Source organism: Pelodiscus sinensis, chromosome 2, assembly GCF_052426305.1.
Source record: "Pelodiscus sinensis isolate ZL-2025 chromosome 2, ASM5242630v1, whole genome shotgun sequence".
Taxonomy (NCBI): Eukaryota; Metazoa; Chordata; order Testudines; family Trionychidae; genus Pelodiscus; species Pelodiscus sinensis.
In genome coordinates this window covers 3,499,292-3,513,238 of record NC_143053.1, presented here as the reverse complement: position 1 = coordinate 3,513,238, position 13,947 = coordinate 3,499,292, and the positions used below count along the sequence as shown (strand labels likewise).

Sequence of the window (13,947 nt, the reverse complement as noted above, 5' to 3'; positions counted from 1 at the left end):
AATATTCAGTATCCACACAGATTACAGATTCCTAACTACACACACAGACATTATACAATCACATGACTAGCATACACAGGATTAGCAGACAATAAGCTTCTATTCAACACCCCACATGGCCCCCTTCTATACCATTTTTGGGGCCAACACCCCCACCTATGGGTGCAGCAGTGATCTGGCTGCTTCCCTCAAATTCAGTAATGTGACAGTAACCACTCTGTGCCTCGGTTTCCCCGCCTCTGTAGAGCACTGGGGGGTGTATGGGAGAGAGCTATAGCGGGGCCACGGTCTTTCCTTGCTGCTGTTACTGTTTGTTACTCTAGTAGTTACTGCGGCACAAGACTTTCCATTCCCAGCACGTGGGCAGCGAGGCGACGTCTTTTCCCCGACTAGAATAGGCCTTCGTAGTGACGTGTTTCCTACATTGGAGCCAAAATGGCTCTGCCCCTTTCAGGGTGAGGGAGGGTGGAAAAGGCCGTTCTCGGTCCGAAGACGTGACTTTCGCAGGGGTGGGAAGTGGCAGCAATGTGGTGTGGGGCTGCAGGCTTTGGGGGCACAGTGTAAATCGCTGACGTTCTTCGCCTGGGCCGTGGGGCAGGATCTCATCGCGGTGGGCCGAGGGTGTCTGGGGGCGGGGTAGGCGTGTCCGCAAGCAGATGGGCGTTAACGGCCAGTGATCTCCGGGTGCTCAGTGTCTGTGGAGAGCCCTGTGCCTGGCTCTCCGGGCCTTCACGTGTGTCTTGGCTCCCTCTCTTTCAGGGCCTGAAGAAGCCAAACATTGAGGAGATCCGGCACGCAAAGAACGCGGTGTTCAGCCCTTCCATGTTTGGGAGCTCCCTGCAGGAGATCATGAACATGCAGAAGGAGAGGTACCCAGACCGCCAGCTCCCCTGGGTGCAAACCAGATTGTCCGAGGAAGTGCTGGCGCTGAACGGAGACCAGACCGAGGGCATCTTCAGGTAACGCTGCCTTGTGACCCTGACCCTCGTGCCCCGGGGAGTCGCACGCCGGGCAGTCACTTCCAGGAGAGAAGATGCAGCTGGCTGCTTCTTAATCTGACAGGGGGTGCCTGAGGCTCTTACAGGGAGTGTTGCATGCTGGGACATGTAGTCTTTGCGGCACCTCTGCCAAAGCTGAGGCTGGCCGTGGATTGCATCGTGAAGCCCCGTGGCTTGGCCACTCCTGCATCTCAGCATGACCTTGCGGAGCATTTTCTAAGGGGTAATGTCCCAAGCCAGGCGAGGCGTCGGGGCCGGCTGTCCCTGAGCAGGCAGACGAGCAACAATCGAGGCAGGGCGGTTGCTGTTCCCCTCCCATCCCAGAGAAGGAGCCTTTGCGATGGGCTGAGGCATTCTAGGGCCTAGACCCCGCCACAGATCTGGCTGGCCTCTCAGGAACCCGGCCCACGTATGTAACGCCACAGGAATCCAGGGCGGCGGCTGTGTCTCTGGGGAAGTCCACGTACAGTAATTCCTCATTTAACACGCGCCCGCTTAACACTTTTTCACAATAGCACGATTTTGGGGGGGGAACGTTTTTTGCATTACACGACCTTTCCCAGAATAACACGATTTCCCCAGCTGGCCCGTTGCTAGTGGCTGTGCAGGCTTCCCCCGCCTCCCTTCAAAGTGTTGGAGGGTTCGCTGCTCGCCGCGCCGTTCCCCAGCGACCCCCCCCCTCGCTGGACACAGTGCGGGTCCCGGCAGACCCGTCACAGGGGCATACTGCCAACCCAATCTCCCTCCCCTCCCCTTCCCCAGAGCCAGACACCTCCCCTCCCTGCTGTAACCCAGTCCCCTTTCTCCCCCAGCCGTATGTCCCGGTCCCAACAGACACCGCCCCCACCTTTTCCATTATGTTCAGTGGGAAAATTGACCCCGCATAACACGTTTTCACTTAACACGATCAGTTTCTGAAACATCTCGCTAGTGTTAAATGAGGAATTCCTGTTCTTACCTCTCCTCTTCGTTGCCTTTTGTTCTGCTGCCCATCACCCTGTGGCTAGCCCTGTGCTTCTGGCCAGGGTCTCTCGCTCGCCTGTTGCCACTTTTGAAGCAGTGCCTTGCGTGCAAGGGCCACGTTTCAGCACCCGGCGCCTCCCTCTGGCTGGTAGCGCCAGGCCGCAGCAGCGGGGCCCCCTTTGGCAGTGGCAGAGCGCAGGGGGCAGCCCGTTTCCAGAGGGCCACGCAGTGGGAGAGCACCCGGGCATCGGCGGGACAGACAAGCTGTCTGACGCTGGGCTCCCCGCGGTGATTCAAAGCGGCAGCGCCGCACGGAGTAGGGGAGTCCCTAGCTGATCCCGGGCTCCACGCGGCACTGCCGCTTTGAAACGCCTCAGGGAGCCTGGGGCCAGTGGGGGGCTGCCCCCCGCAGCGCTTTCGCCTGTGAAGTGTGGCAGCAGCCCTGGGGCTGAGAGGTGCCCTGTCGACTAATCGATTAGCCAGTTCGTCTAACTGTAACATCCCCACTCCCCTCCCGCTCCCAGCCAGAGCGTAGCCAGGCCACTCCTGCGCCTCCCCCAGAAGAGCCCAGGCCTCAGAAAATCCACCTTCCCCCAAGCCCCAATCTTGTTCTTCAGCAGATGGATCGTTGCCCTCGGGCTGGCCTGGGCCTCTCTGGTTTAGCAGCCCGTCTGTCCCTGCGAAGGACAGACATTCCCACAGGGCTGTCTCAGGCTGATTTCCCCCTTGACTCGGTCACAGGAGGGCGTGCTGAGAGCTGCTCCTTGATGTGGGAGCCCGGGGCCACCCTGGGCTGGGGAAGGTTCCCTGTGTCGCGGCCTGGCACTGACCTGAGGTGCTGAGAAAGCGGCAGTCGTGGCAGTAACGTTGCTGTGTGAGCTCCCCGGCTGCAGCCTTGGGGACTGTCAGCCCTGCCTTGTGTTAGCCGCTGCTCTCTCCTGTCTGCTGGGCTCTGGTCCGGTCTTCATTTCCCGTCGCTCGTTCACATCCCGTCTGGGGCCAAGAGCGCCCCCCGGGGGTTTCTCCGCTTCCTCAGCTGTGGATTTTCCTGTCCACGGCGCTGCCCCGGCTGCTTTAAACTTCCAAGTAGACAGAACCCCGGTGTATTAGCTACGACCTGTCTCTCCCGTTCCCAGTCGCCCTCCCTCGGCATTCTTGTTGCCTTCAGCGTAGGTGGGGGAGGAGAGAGCTGGTCTCATGAGGCCACCGTCCCTGTTTTCCACCCTCAGTTCGTGTCCCAGCGAAGACACGGGCCCAGGCTCGTGCTGGTGGCCTCCTCGAGACACAGAGGAGGGATCCTCGTTGTGTGGTGCTTGTGTAGCTGTCTTGTGCAGTTCTGTGCGGAATTGTAAAGCTCTTGTTTACCACTCCCCTGCTGGCCAATGGTGCGAGATGGTCGCTCTTGTGGGTCACCTCTTTTGTTGCCACTGGAGAGCAAGGCGTGGGCATCTCCCACATTCACAACAGATTTCAGAAAGAACCAGGCAGCAAAATCTAGTACACACGAACGAGACGCATGTTCTGTCAGAACAATGAGTTTCAGCAGATTGGAACCTTCTGTATGGCATCTGACACGGCCTTTCCTGTGGTATCTGACACGGCCTTCTGTATGGTATCTGACACGGCCTTTCCTGTGGTATCTGACACGGCCTTCTGTATGGTATCTGACACGGCCTTTCCTGTGGTATCTGACACGGCCTTCTGTATGGCATCTGACACGGCCTTTCCTGTGGTATCTGACACGGCCTTTCCTGTGGTATCTGACACGGCCTTCTGTATGGCATCTGACACGGCCTTTCCTGTGGTATCTGACACGGCCTTTCCTGTGGTATCTGACACGGCCTTCTGTATGGCATCTGACACGGCCTTTCCTGTGGTATCCGACCTGGCCTTTCGGGTGGTATCCGACACGGCCTTTCACATGGTATCTGACCTGGCCTTTCAGGTGGTATCCGACCTGGCCTTTCATGTGGTCTCTGACCTGGACTTTCATGTGATATCTTATCTGGCCTTTCATGTGGTACCTGATCTGGCCTTTCCTGTGGTATCTGACACGGCCTTCTGTGTGGTACCTGACCTGGCCTTTCCTGTGGTACCTAACACAGCTTTTCGTGTGGTAACTGACACAGCCTTTCATATGGTATCTGACATGGCCTTTCCTGTGGTATCTGACATGGCCTTCCCTGTGGTACCTGATCTGGCCTTCCCTGTGGTACCTAACATGGCCTTCCCTGTGGTACCTGACTCGGCTTCTCGTGTGGTACCTGACATGTCTTTTCGTGTGGTATCTGACCTGGCCTTTCCTATGGTATCTGACACAGCATTTTGTGTGGTACCCGACCTGGTCTTTTGTGTGGTACCCGACCTGGTCTTTCGTGTGGTACCTGAGATGGCTTTTCGTGTGGTATCTGACACGGCCTTCCGTGTGGTACCTGACACAGCTTTTCATGTGGTACCTGACCTGGCCTTTCGTGTAATATCTTACCTGGCCTTTCGGTGTGGTATCTGACACGGCCTTTCGTGTGGTACCTGACACAGCTTTTCCTGTGGTACCTGACACGGCTTTTCGTGTGCTACCTGACCTGGTCTTTTGTGTGGTACCTGACACAGCCTTCCGTGTGGTACCTGACATGGCTTTTCATGTGGTCCGTGACCTGGCCTTTTGTGTGATATCTTACCTGGCCTTTCCTGTGGTACCTAACACGGCCTTTCATGTGGTACCTGATCTGGCCTTTCCTGTGGTACTTAACATGGCCTTTCCTGTGGTACCTGACCTGGTCTTTCGTGTGGTATTTGACATGGCCTTCCGTGTGGTACCTAACACGGCCTTTCCTGTAGTACCTAACACGGCCTTCCGTGTGGTACCTGACACAGCTTGTCATGTGGTTCCTGACCTGGTCTTTCCTGTGGTACCTGACCTGGCCTTTCCTGTGGTATTTGACATGGCTTTTCGTGTGGTATCTGATCTGGCCTTTCCTGTGGTACCTATCACGGCCTTTCGTGTGGTTCCTGACACGGCTTGTCACTTGGTACCTGACCTGGTCCCTCGTGTGGTACCTGACACAGCCTTTTCTGTGGTACCTGACATGGCCTTTCCTGTGTATCTGACACGGCCTTTCCTATGGTACCTGACACGGCCTTTCCTGTGGTACCTGACCTGGTCCTTCGTGTGGTACCTGACCTGGTCCCTCGTGTGGTACCTGACACAGCCTTTTCTGTGGTACCTGACATGGCCTTTCCTGTGTATCTGACACGGCCTTTCCTGTGGTACCTGACACGGCCTTTTGTGTGGTGTCTTACCTGGCATGCTTTGCATGAACTATCACAGCCACAGACCCGTGGGAGTTGCAGGATGCTGCTTTGTGGTTCTATGGGTCACAGATATGTAGCAGAGACCCCTCCCCCCCGCTCAAGCTCTTCCCACTTCCAAACCCTGCCCACATGCCCAAGATCCAGCTATTGCTCCAAAGAGCTTGATGGCTCTGTTCGAGTGACCAGCGGTGAAATAGGGAATGCTGCCAGTCCGTGGCATGTGTTCCCAAACAGGGAGCAGGAGGTTCTAGGGCAAATCTGTGCAGACCGTAGTGAGCTGTGCGAGGTGCTGTCACAGCTGCCGCAGCCGTAATATCCAAGCACAATTGCACGGGATTCATGAGGCACCTTCATAGCCGGGTGTGGGCAGTCACACAGTTTATATGCCCAGGCACCATAATAATAGACACGAGAGGCTCGCCTTAGTGCATGCCTCTCCACGTGGGCAGCTGGCAGTCTCTGTGTATGAAAAGCAGATGGTTCTCATCATTAGGTTTCAGAGTTAACACCCTGTAGCCTCACCAAATCATGGAACACTGGAACTGGAAGGGACCTTGAGAGATCAAGTCCAGTCCCCTGCCCTCGCAGCAGGACTGAGCACCAACTAGATCATCCCTGACAGGTGTCTGTTCAATCTGCTCTTAAATATCTCCAGTGATGGAGATTCCACGACTTCCCTAGGCGATTTAATCCAGTGTTTAAAAGCAGAGAGAACTTCCTGACCCAGATGGGACCTGAAGCCAAAATCCTCAGCTCCCGAGGCTGGTGTGGTATCCGTTAAGCCACTGGGCCATTGATCTGAACGAAGGCAGCGTGCTCCTCTCTCGGCTATTGTTTCAGTCTCTCCGCAGCCACAGGCAGGCCGTGCTGGTCTCCGAGGCTACGTCTAACGGCCGGTTTTGCACAAAAACTCGCAGAGCGTCCACACCTCAGGCGCTTTTTTGCGCAAGAAAATGTCCAGTGAATTGACAGACCAGAGGGGTTTTTGCGGTGTAGGCATTCCTCTTTCTACGAGGAATAACTCCTTTTGCACACGAGCTCTTGCACAAAAAGGTGTGTGGGGACGGGCAACGGAGGGTTTTTTGCGCAAATCCAGGAAAGAGGAAGAAGCGCAGGGGCCCTGGGGGCCATTCTGTGGATAGCGGCCAGCGCTTTCTTCCGAGAGAGCGTCCGTGCAGTCTGGACACTCTCTTGCGCGAAAGCACGTTGCTTTTCCGATGCGCTTTGCAGTGTGGCCGCGCTCTTGCGCGAAGAGGTTTTGCGGAAGGTTTCTTCCACAGAAAGCTTCTTGCGCAAGAAACCTGCGGGGTAGCTGTGACGTAGTGGGGGTACTTGCTGGGCTGTGGTGACCCCTGCTGTCTGGAGCAAGACCCAGCAGGGAAAACCTCACTATGCAAAGGTGATGCCAAACTTGTTGAACCAGTGGCCAGACACCCCCCAGGGAGAGGAACAAAGGAAGGTGGATGCTGCCCTGGCTGGGGGGCAGGGCTGGAAGAGAGTTAGTTAGTTCCTGGCTGGAAGGCAGGGAAGTAGGAGCTGGGGAGGGGGCTGGGACTCCCCTATCTCAAGGGGGGCACTGAGGCCTCTTAGCCCCAGTTCCTGTAACCAGATTACATCTGTGCTGCGCTGTGCTGGAGGAGCAATAAACCACCCTCAATTCCACTGGCTGGTGCAGTCTGTTTGTGCCATTTCGGGGTGCAGGAGACGGGGAACCCCATCGCGCCGTCACACTTTCTTGCGTAAGAAACCTGCGGGGTAGCCGTAGCCTGAGGCATCACGCTCTGCCCATAGTAGAGATGCTGGCCTCAGCCTCACAGAGGAACTATGAAAATGACGTCCCACGTCCCCCTCCCGCCAGGGAACGGAGTCTGAACGGGGTGTGTGTCCCTTCTGCAGAGTGCCAGGAGATATCGACGAGGTCAACGCCCTCAAGCTGCAGGTGGATCAGTGGAAAATCCCCACCGGCTTGGAAGACCCTCATGTTCCTGGTAAGGGCTCCTGACCCCCCCCCATCTCCCCCCTACACACGGGGACACCTGAGGCAAGGGGAGTGGGAAGGGATTCCTGGCTCTGAGCTTCGTGGGCCTGAAGGCAGCCAGTCTGGGGAGGGCAGGCAAGGGAGAGCATGAGAGGAGAGCCCTCGAGCAGGCCGTGGGGATGGGGGCAGGAGCTCACTCTGGCCCTGGGCATGAGCCGGGAAGGGAGCGGGGAAGAGAAGGAGAGTGCTAGGGAAGGGCGGGGCTCTGGCCCACCGGGGTGCACAGCCTGGCGGCTGAGAGTGGGCGCCGGAGCTTGGTGTGGCAGAGGGGCCTGGAGAAGGAGGGTGGCATGGCCCCAGCAGAGCTCCTGGGAAGCCTACGGGGCGAGTCCAGCACATGTGGCCCAGCTAGGTGAGCACTGACGTTCCCTCTGATTTTTCCATCAGTGTGCAGAATACATTTTGTTCTGTGCACCGAGGCAGGGGCAGATGTGCACCACCAGTAGACACACATGCTGCCGGCTGGGGGCGCGCTGCTAATTAACTCGGCGGCATTTGAAACCCTCCTGAGCAGCCGCCCAAGCGCTCAGCTTGCAGGGAACGCTGGCGAGTACCCCGCCTCCTCCCGGACCCCCGAGGCACAGACAAGGAGAGGAGAGCTCTCCCCCCAGTGAGATCTGGCTGTGGGAGGCAAAGGGAGCCTCGTTGGAGCTGGGTGGCTGAGGCTCGGGCCCGGGTCGGGGTACCCCCACTGAACAGGGCACGGCCGCCCCTCCTTTCTTGGGATCTGGGCGTGGCGGCCCCCGGGCCACGCCAAAGCCAAAGGAAGGGGCCTCACGCACCAGCTCTCTCGTGTCAGGGGGGATCCCGTGAGGGGACCCACTTGAAAAATAACATTGAGGGACACACCATCTGCTCGTGAACTTGGTGACGGCAGCCCCGGTGAGCTCGGGAGCGTGTGAGCTTGGAAAGGGGCGAGTGAGAGGAGGGCGGAGGAATCCCAGAGCAAGAAGATGGATCGGAGGCTCCTCCATTCCCCATCTTGTGGCCCAGGAGGAAGGGGTGGCTTGGCAAGATGGCGGCGCATTTAGAGTGGATAAAGGAACCCGGGGATCTCAGTGCTGCAGGATCTTCAGGCAACCAGCTTGGAGGCAGATTCTGTCCTGCCGACTCACCCCACAGGGCTATTCTGGGGATAAAGTGCCCCTCGGAAGGAGCGCCGGGGGGGCCAATCCAGCCCTCAGCGTTTCCAGGAGCTAGGGGGTCGTAGGAACGAAAGCAGCAGCGCCAGTTCCCACTCAGGAGGATGGCCCAGGGAAGGGTCTGCAAGCTGTGTGCTGTGGAGGGCAGGCAGGGGGAGGCCAGCTGGCCCGTGCACACAACCAGGGGACTGGAAATGGGAAGTGGGTTCAAATTCACACTCGCTCAGGGTATGTCTACACTGGGCGCTTATTTCCAAATAAACGATCCCAGAAGCAATACTCCGAAACAGCTTATTCTGAAACAGCGTGTCTGCACTACAGGGAACCCTCACAATTAGCACAAGGCAGGCTCCCTACTGCGGACGCGGTGCCTCGATTCAGAGCCCCAGGAGGCACTGGGAGGAAGCCCTCTGAATGGCCCTGGTGTTGTACTTAAAAGAAGTACTCAGGGTCTTTTTCAGAGGGAGAAGGCAACATGCCACATTTATTGATCACACATAGAATAATCCACACTTATCACATGCATATGACACATCACACGCATGCACTCTCACACGCACAAGCACACTCCGTCTTGTTGTTACCAAAAGTTGCTCCCCCTAACTGCACTGGCCAGGTGAGTTAGATGGGGGAGGGGTGGAGCCGGGCTTCTGCCGATCCGGATCGATGCTCCCATGTTGACAAGACGAAAACCCGGGTCCCTCTGCAAGATGCCTCCTATTTATCCCTCTCATGCAGCCAATTAGTCATCACCTGGCCTTTCCTAATGCGGCTTCAAAGAGACTTCTTCCAAGGGCAGGCACTTGCTACTTGACTCCCAAGGGGTCTGTCTGTCCAGTCTTCTTAATGAGCTCACTGCACAGGTATTGTGTTGGGTCTGGCTCCCAGACCCTCTCCGCCCTTGGGACTGCTGCTGGAGGGGCTCCCCCTTCATTCTCCATTCACACCTCAGTCATTTCAACAGGGCAATCAAGGAAAGGGGAGAGCTCAAAAGACATTTTTTTCTTACAAGATCTAGATCTCTTAATACAAAGTTCTAGGAGAAATGTTCCAGAGATTCTCTAAGACACTGAACAAAGAGAGATCGAAAAGGACAAGATCTTAACACAAAATATAATATTACAGGGATTTCTCCACACTGGGGAGGAGTGTGGAGCGTCCGCACACCCGCTGTTCCGGAACAGCTGTCCCGGAGGAGGCGTGGTTCCTCGTGCCCTGAGGCTGTGTGTGTTCTGAGGAGGCTACTGCGCATGCGCAGCCGGCCATCCCCCCTCCGTTCCCTCTCAGCCGCCGCCGGCTGCGGTCGCTGATCAGCAGTGTCCCCTTGCCTCATCTGCTTACCTACCCCTTACTTCAGGAACCAGACAATCCTAGAGCTGGAAGAGCCCTCAGGAGTCATCGAGTCCAGCCCCCTGCCCCAGGCAGGACCAACCCCAACTCCATCATCCCAGCCAGGGCTTTGTCAAGCCGAGACTTAAACACCTCTAGGGATGGAGACTCCACCCACTCCTCAGGGAACCCAGCCCAGCGCTTCACCACCCGCCTGGGGAAATAGTTTTTCCTAATATCCAACCTAGACCTCCCCCACTGCAACTTGAGCCCATTGCTCCTTGTTCTGCCACCTGCCCCCACTGAGAACAGCCTCTCGCCAGCCTCTTTGAAACCTCCCTTCAGGAAGTTGAAGGCTGCTCTCAAATCCCTCCTCACTCTTCTCTTCTGCAGACTAAACAGACCCAACTCCCTCAGCCTCTCCTCGTAGGTCATGTGCTTCAGCCCCCTCATCATTTTGGTCGCCCTCCGCTGGACCCTCTCCAATGTGTCCACATCCTTTCTATAGTGGGGTCCCAGAACTGGACACAATACTCCAGATGTGGCCTCACCAGAGCCGAATCAAGTGGAATAATCCCTTCTCTGGATCTGCTGACAATGCTCCTCCTAATGCACCTAATATGCCATTAGCCTTCTTGGCTACAAGGGCGCCCTGTTGACTCATCTCCAGCTTCTCATCCACTGTAACCCCCAGGGCCTTTTCTGCAGAATCTCTACTTAGCCAGTCGGTCCCCAGCCTGTACCAATGCTTGGGATTCTTCTGTCCCAAGGGCAGGACTCTGCACTTTTCCTTGTTGAACCTCATCAGATTTCTTTTGGTCCAATCCTCAGTCTAATCTGTCTAGGTCACTCTGGACCCGATCTCTGCCCTCCAGTGTATCTACCTCTCCCCCCAGCTTAGTGTCATCCGCAAACTTGCTGCGGGTGAAATCCATCCCCTCCTCCAGGTCTGTAAACCCTTCCTAACTGACTCATCCTGACTCTTTACTTTCCTTATTAGTCATCTTTAAAAAAAACCCAACCCATCGCCAGACTAGCGCATGAAGCCGGATACTAAGCCCACACTTCTGCCGGCTCTCTAGGATGTGCCGGGCTCATCCGGATTTAAAAGGTGTACGAGCTGCAGGCTGTCCCTTTCCATTTCTGACGGGCACGCGGGGTGTGTCGCCATCTGGGTGAACAGCACACCCCAGAACATTGCCCACAATGTCAGAAATGTACAACCCGATCCAGGCAATCGTGGGAGCTATAACTCCAAATGCTCCAAACAGAGCAAAAGGCTTGGTCGGCTTCTGACCTTGAGCAATCTACTCCCAGACACATATCACTGGGACGGAGTGATAGGGGGTCGGGCTGTAAGGATCGTGAAACCAACGAGGATAGGGAAAGGTCCTATTCTTCCTCAGGGACTGGCTCCCCCTGGGGGAAGCGTGCTCCCCACAAAAATGCCGCCCCTCAACCCCACAAACACGGTCTGACAAGCAGCACGCAAGCGGGACCGGCAAGGACAGAAGCCGGAACCCAAGGCGCTCCCAACGTACCTCAGAGACGGCACCGCCAGAGGCAAAACGCAAAGCCTCAGTGGCGGCACCGACTCAAACGTCCACGGCACCATCGTCCACACAAAAAAGACACCGCTCGCAGAAGGCACCGAGTGTGAGCAACTCCGCGAAAGCGGCACCACAAACCTACCCGGCACCGGTCCCACATACCAAACAGCCGGCGGTCCCGTTAACGCCACTGCATACTCCACACGCCTCCTGCCCCCACTGCTACTGCTCCCCAGCTGCTTCCACGTTTTACAACGGCAGCGGAGCTCTCAGACAACTCGGTACCAGGGTCGCCTGTCCTCTGCACGAGCTGTATCCTGAACACCTCATGGTGCACCTTCGCACCCACGCCTGTCAGCTCAGTGGCCTCGTCTCTGTGACAATGAGGACGCAGTCTCCACACCGCCACAGTGAACGCGGCGCCCCTCGCGTAGGTCACAACAACAACATCAGCAATGGCAACTCCCACAGTCGCTCCCAACCCCGGTCGCGCCTGACTGGCCATGCTGGGACCCCCGGGCGGCTTACAGGCATCAGTCTGCACAGTGACAGCAGACACATCCAGTACCACAGTCCCACACACCAACGAGGCAGGCCAGGGAACAGTACAGCTCGGACTCGGGTGAACAAGACGTGGACTCTCTGGGAGATGAACAGGGATCGCCCCTTTCTCCACCCCCACAAAACTCATCCGCCTCCCCCGAGGATACGGTCATAACCCCACCAGCAAGGACGGCCGCTGAGCCTAAGTCGTTCCGAGATCTTTTTAAGAGAGTGACTGACACCTTAGAGTCTCTCTCTCTGACGTGCTGCAGGCCCAACACAAGCTTACAAACATTCTACAAACACCTTCCCGTCCCCATGAACAAGACGCTCATGAACCCCACCAAAAATATATGGCTCACGCCAGCCACAATCACCCCAGCATCAAAACGAGTGGACAGGAAGTACTGCGTCACTCCCAAAGGGGCAGAATTTCTATTTTCCCACCCGGCACCAAATTCCCTCGTGGTAGAAGCCGCGAATCAGAGAGGGAAACAACAAGCCACACGAATAACTCCATATGATAAGGATTGGAAGAGGCTGGATGCAATGGGGAAAAGGCATATTCGGCAGCAGGCTGCAGATAAGAATTGCTAATTGAACCGCATGATTAGCAAAATATGTGCCTCAGATCTTTGACCAAGTAACAGCTTTCATTGACTCACTTCTAGTTATTAATGGAGGTTGCTGAGCTTCTAGGACTGGAAGGGACCTTGAAAGGTCATTGAGTCCAGTCCCCTGCCTTCACAGCAGGACCAAGTACCATCCCTGACAAATATTTGCCCCAAATGGCCTCCTCAAGGATTGAACTCACAACGTGGGGTTTAGCAGGCCAATGCTCGAACCACTGAGCTATCCCTCCCCCCTAGACAATAGAAGAGAGGGCACATTAATACCCCATACAGCCCTACAGGCCACGCTCGACTCAGCGGACACAGCAGCCAGATCTCCTGCTTCAGCCGTGGTAATGAGACGAGCTTCCTGGCTTACTTTTGGGTTTTGCCAGTCCACCGTAGAGGACCTCCCATTTGAGGGTACGAAGCTCTTTGCAGAGTCCGCAAACCCCTCCCTGCATACCTTGAAGGACTCAAGGGCCACCCTCAGGACTTTAGGCATTCAGGTACCTATTAGAAAAAGAAAACAAAACATCATTGTACCAAAGATATAGACATAAACCATTTAATCAACAACAGTGACAATACGACAGTAGACGCTGACCAAGGCAAAACCGGCGGAGACAGCCCTCAGACCAGTCCTCCACTCAACACCCATCAACATCCAGGCAACAGGTTTGAAGTCCTGGTCGAGGGTCTGACAACCCCAACATTTCCGAGGGAGCAATCCACATCATCCAGGGTATTTGGCAACAGACTAGCCGACTTTTATACAGCATGGTTGGCCATTACCACCGACAAGCGGGTGTTGGAAATTGTGAAGACTGGATCCTGCATCCCGTTCATAATCATCCCCTCCACCCTACCCCCTTCCCTGTCCCTTTTCAGGGACCCCCTCACGAGATATTGCTTCTACACGAGGCAGAACACCTGCTCCGCCTTGGTGCCACTGCCACAGAAGAAGCACCAGAACAACACAGGGGCAAGAGGTTCTACTTCCACTATTTCTTCACCACCAAAAAGTTAGGCGGCTGGAGACCAATATTAGACCTCCGCAAGCTCAACCGTTGTGTCAGATACCAACGATTCAAGATGGTCACTCTTCGACCACCATACCCGCCTTGGAAAAAGGAGCATGGTTGTCTGCCCTCGACCTCCAGGATGCTTATTCCCACATATCGATACACCCAGCACACAGGAGGTTCCTCCATTTTACAGTAAAAGACAGACACTTCCAGTACAGTGTCACCGTTCAGACTCTCGGTAGCCCAGAGACTATTCTCAAAGGTACTGGCAGTACTCACTGCACATTTACACCAAAACAGAATTTCGATATTACCGTACCTAGATGATTGTCTACTCGCAAGCCGCACACAGCAAGACACACAGCACGCTAGCGCAGTAGTGAAAGCGCTCGTCGACAATCTCAGCCTACAGATAGACACTGCAAAGTGCATT

The 13,947-nt window shown here is 56.0% G+C and overlaps 1 protein-coding gene across 6 annotated transcripts in view; it reads left to right on the top strand.

The window, feature by feature from the left end:
• Positions 1-13,947, top strand: part of ARHGAP39 (Rho GTPase activating protein 39) — a 360,347-nt gene that overhangs the window by 334,419 nt on the left and 11,981 nt on the right. For all 6 annotated transcript variants that reach the window (XM_075919971.2, XM_075919969.2, XM_075919970.2 and 3 more), the window contains 2 exons: positions 760-959; positions 7,170-7,261. In XM_075919971.2, coding sequence (XP_075776086.2) covers positions 760-959; positions 7,170-7,261 — 292 coding nt within the window. The remainder of the gene's footprint in view (positions 1-759; positions 960-7,169; positions 7,262-13,947) is intronic.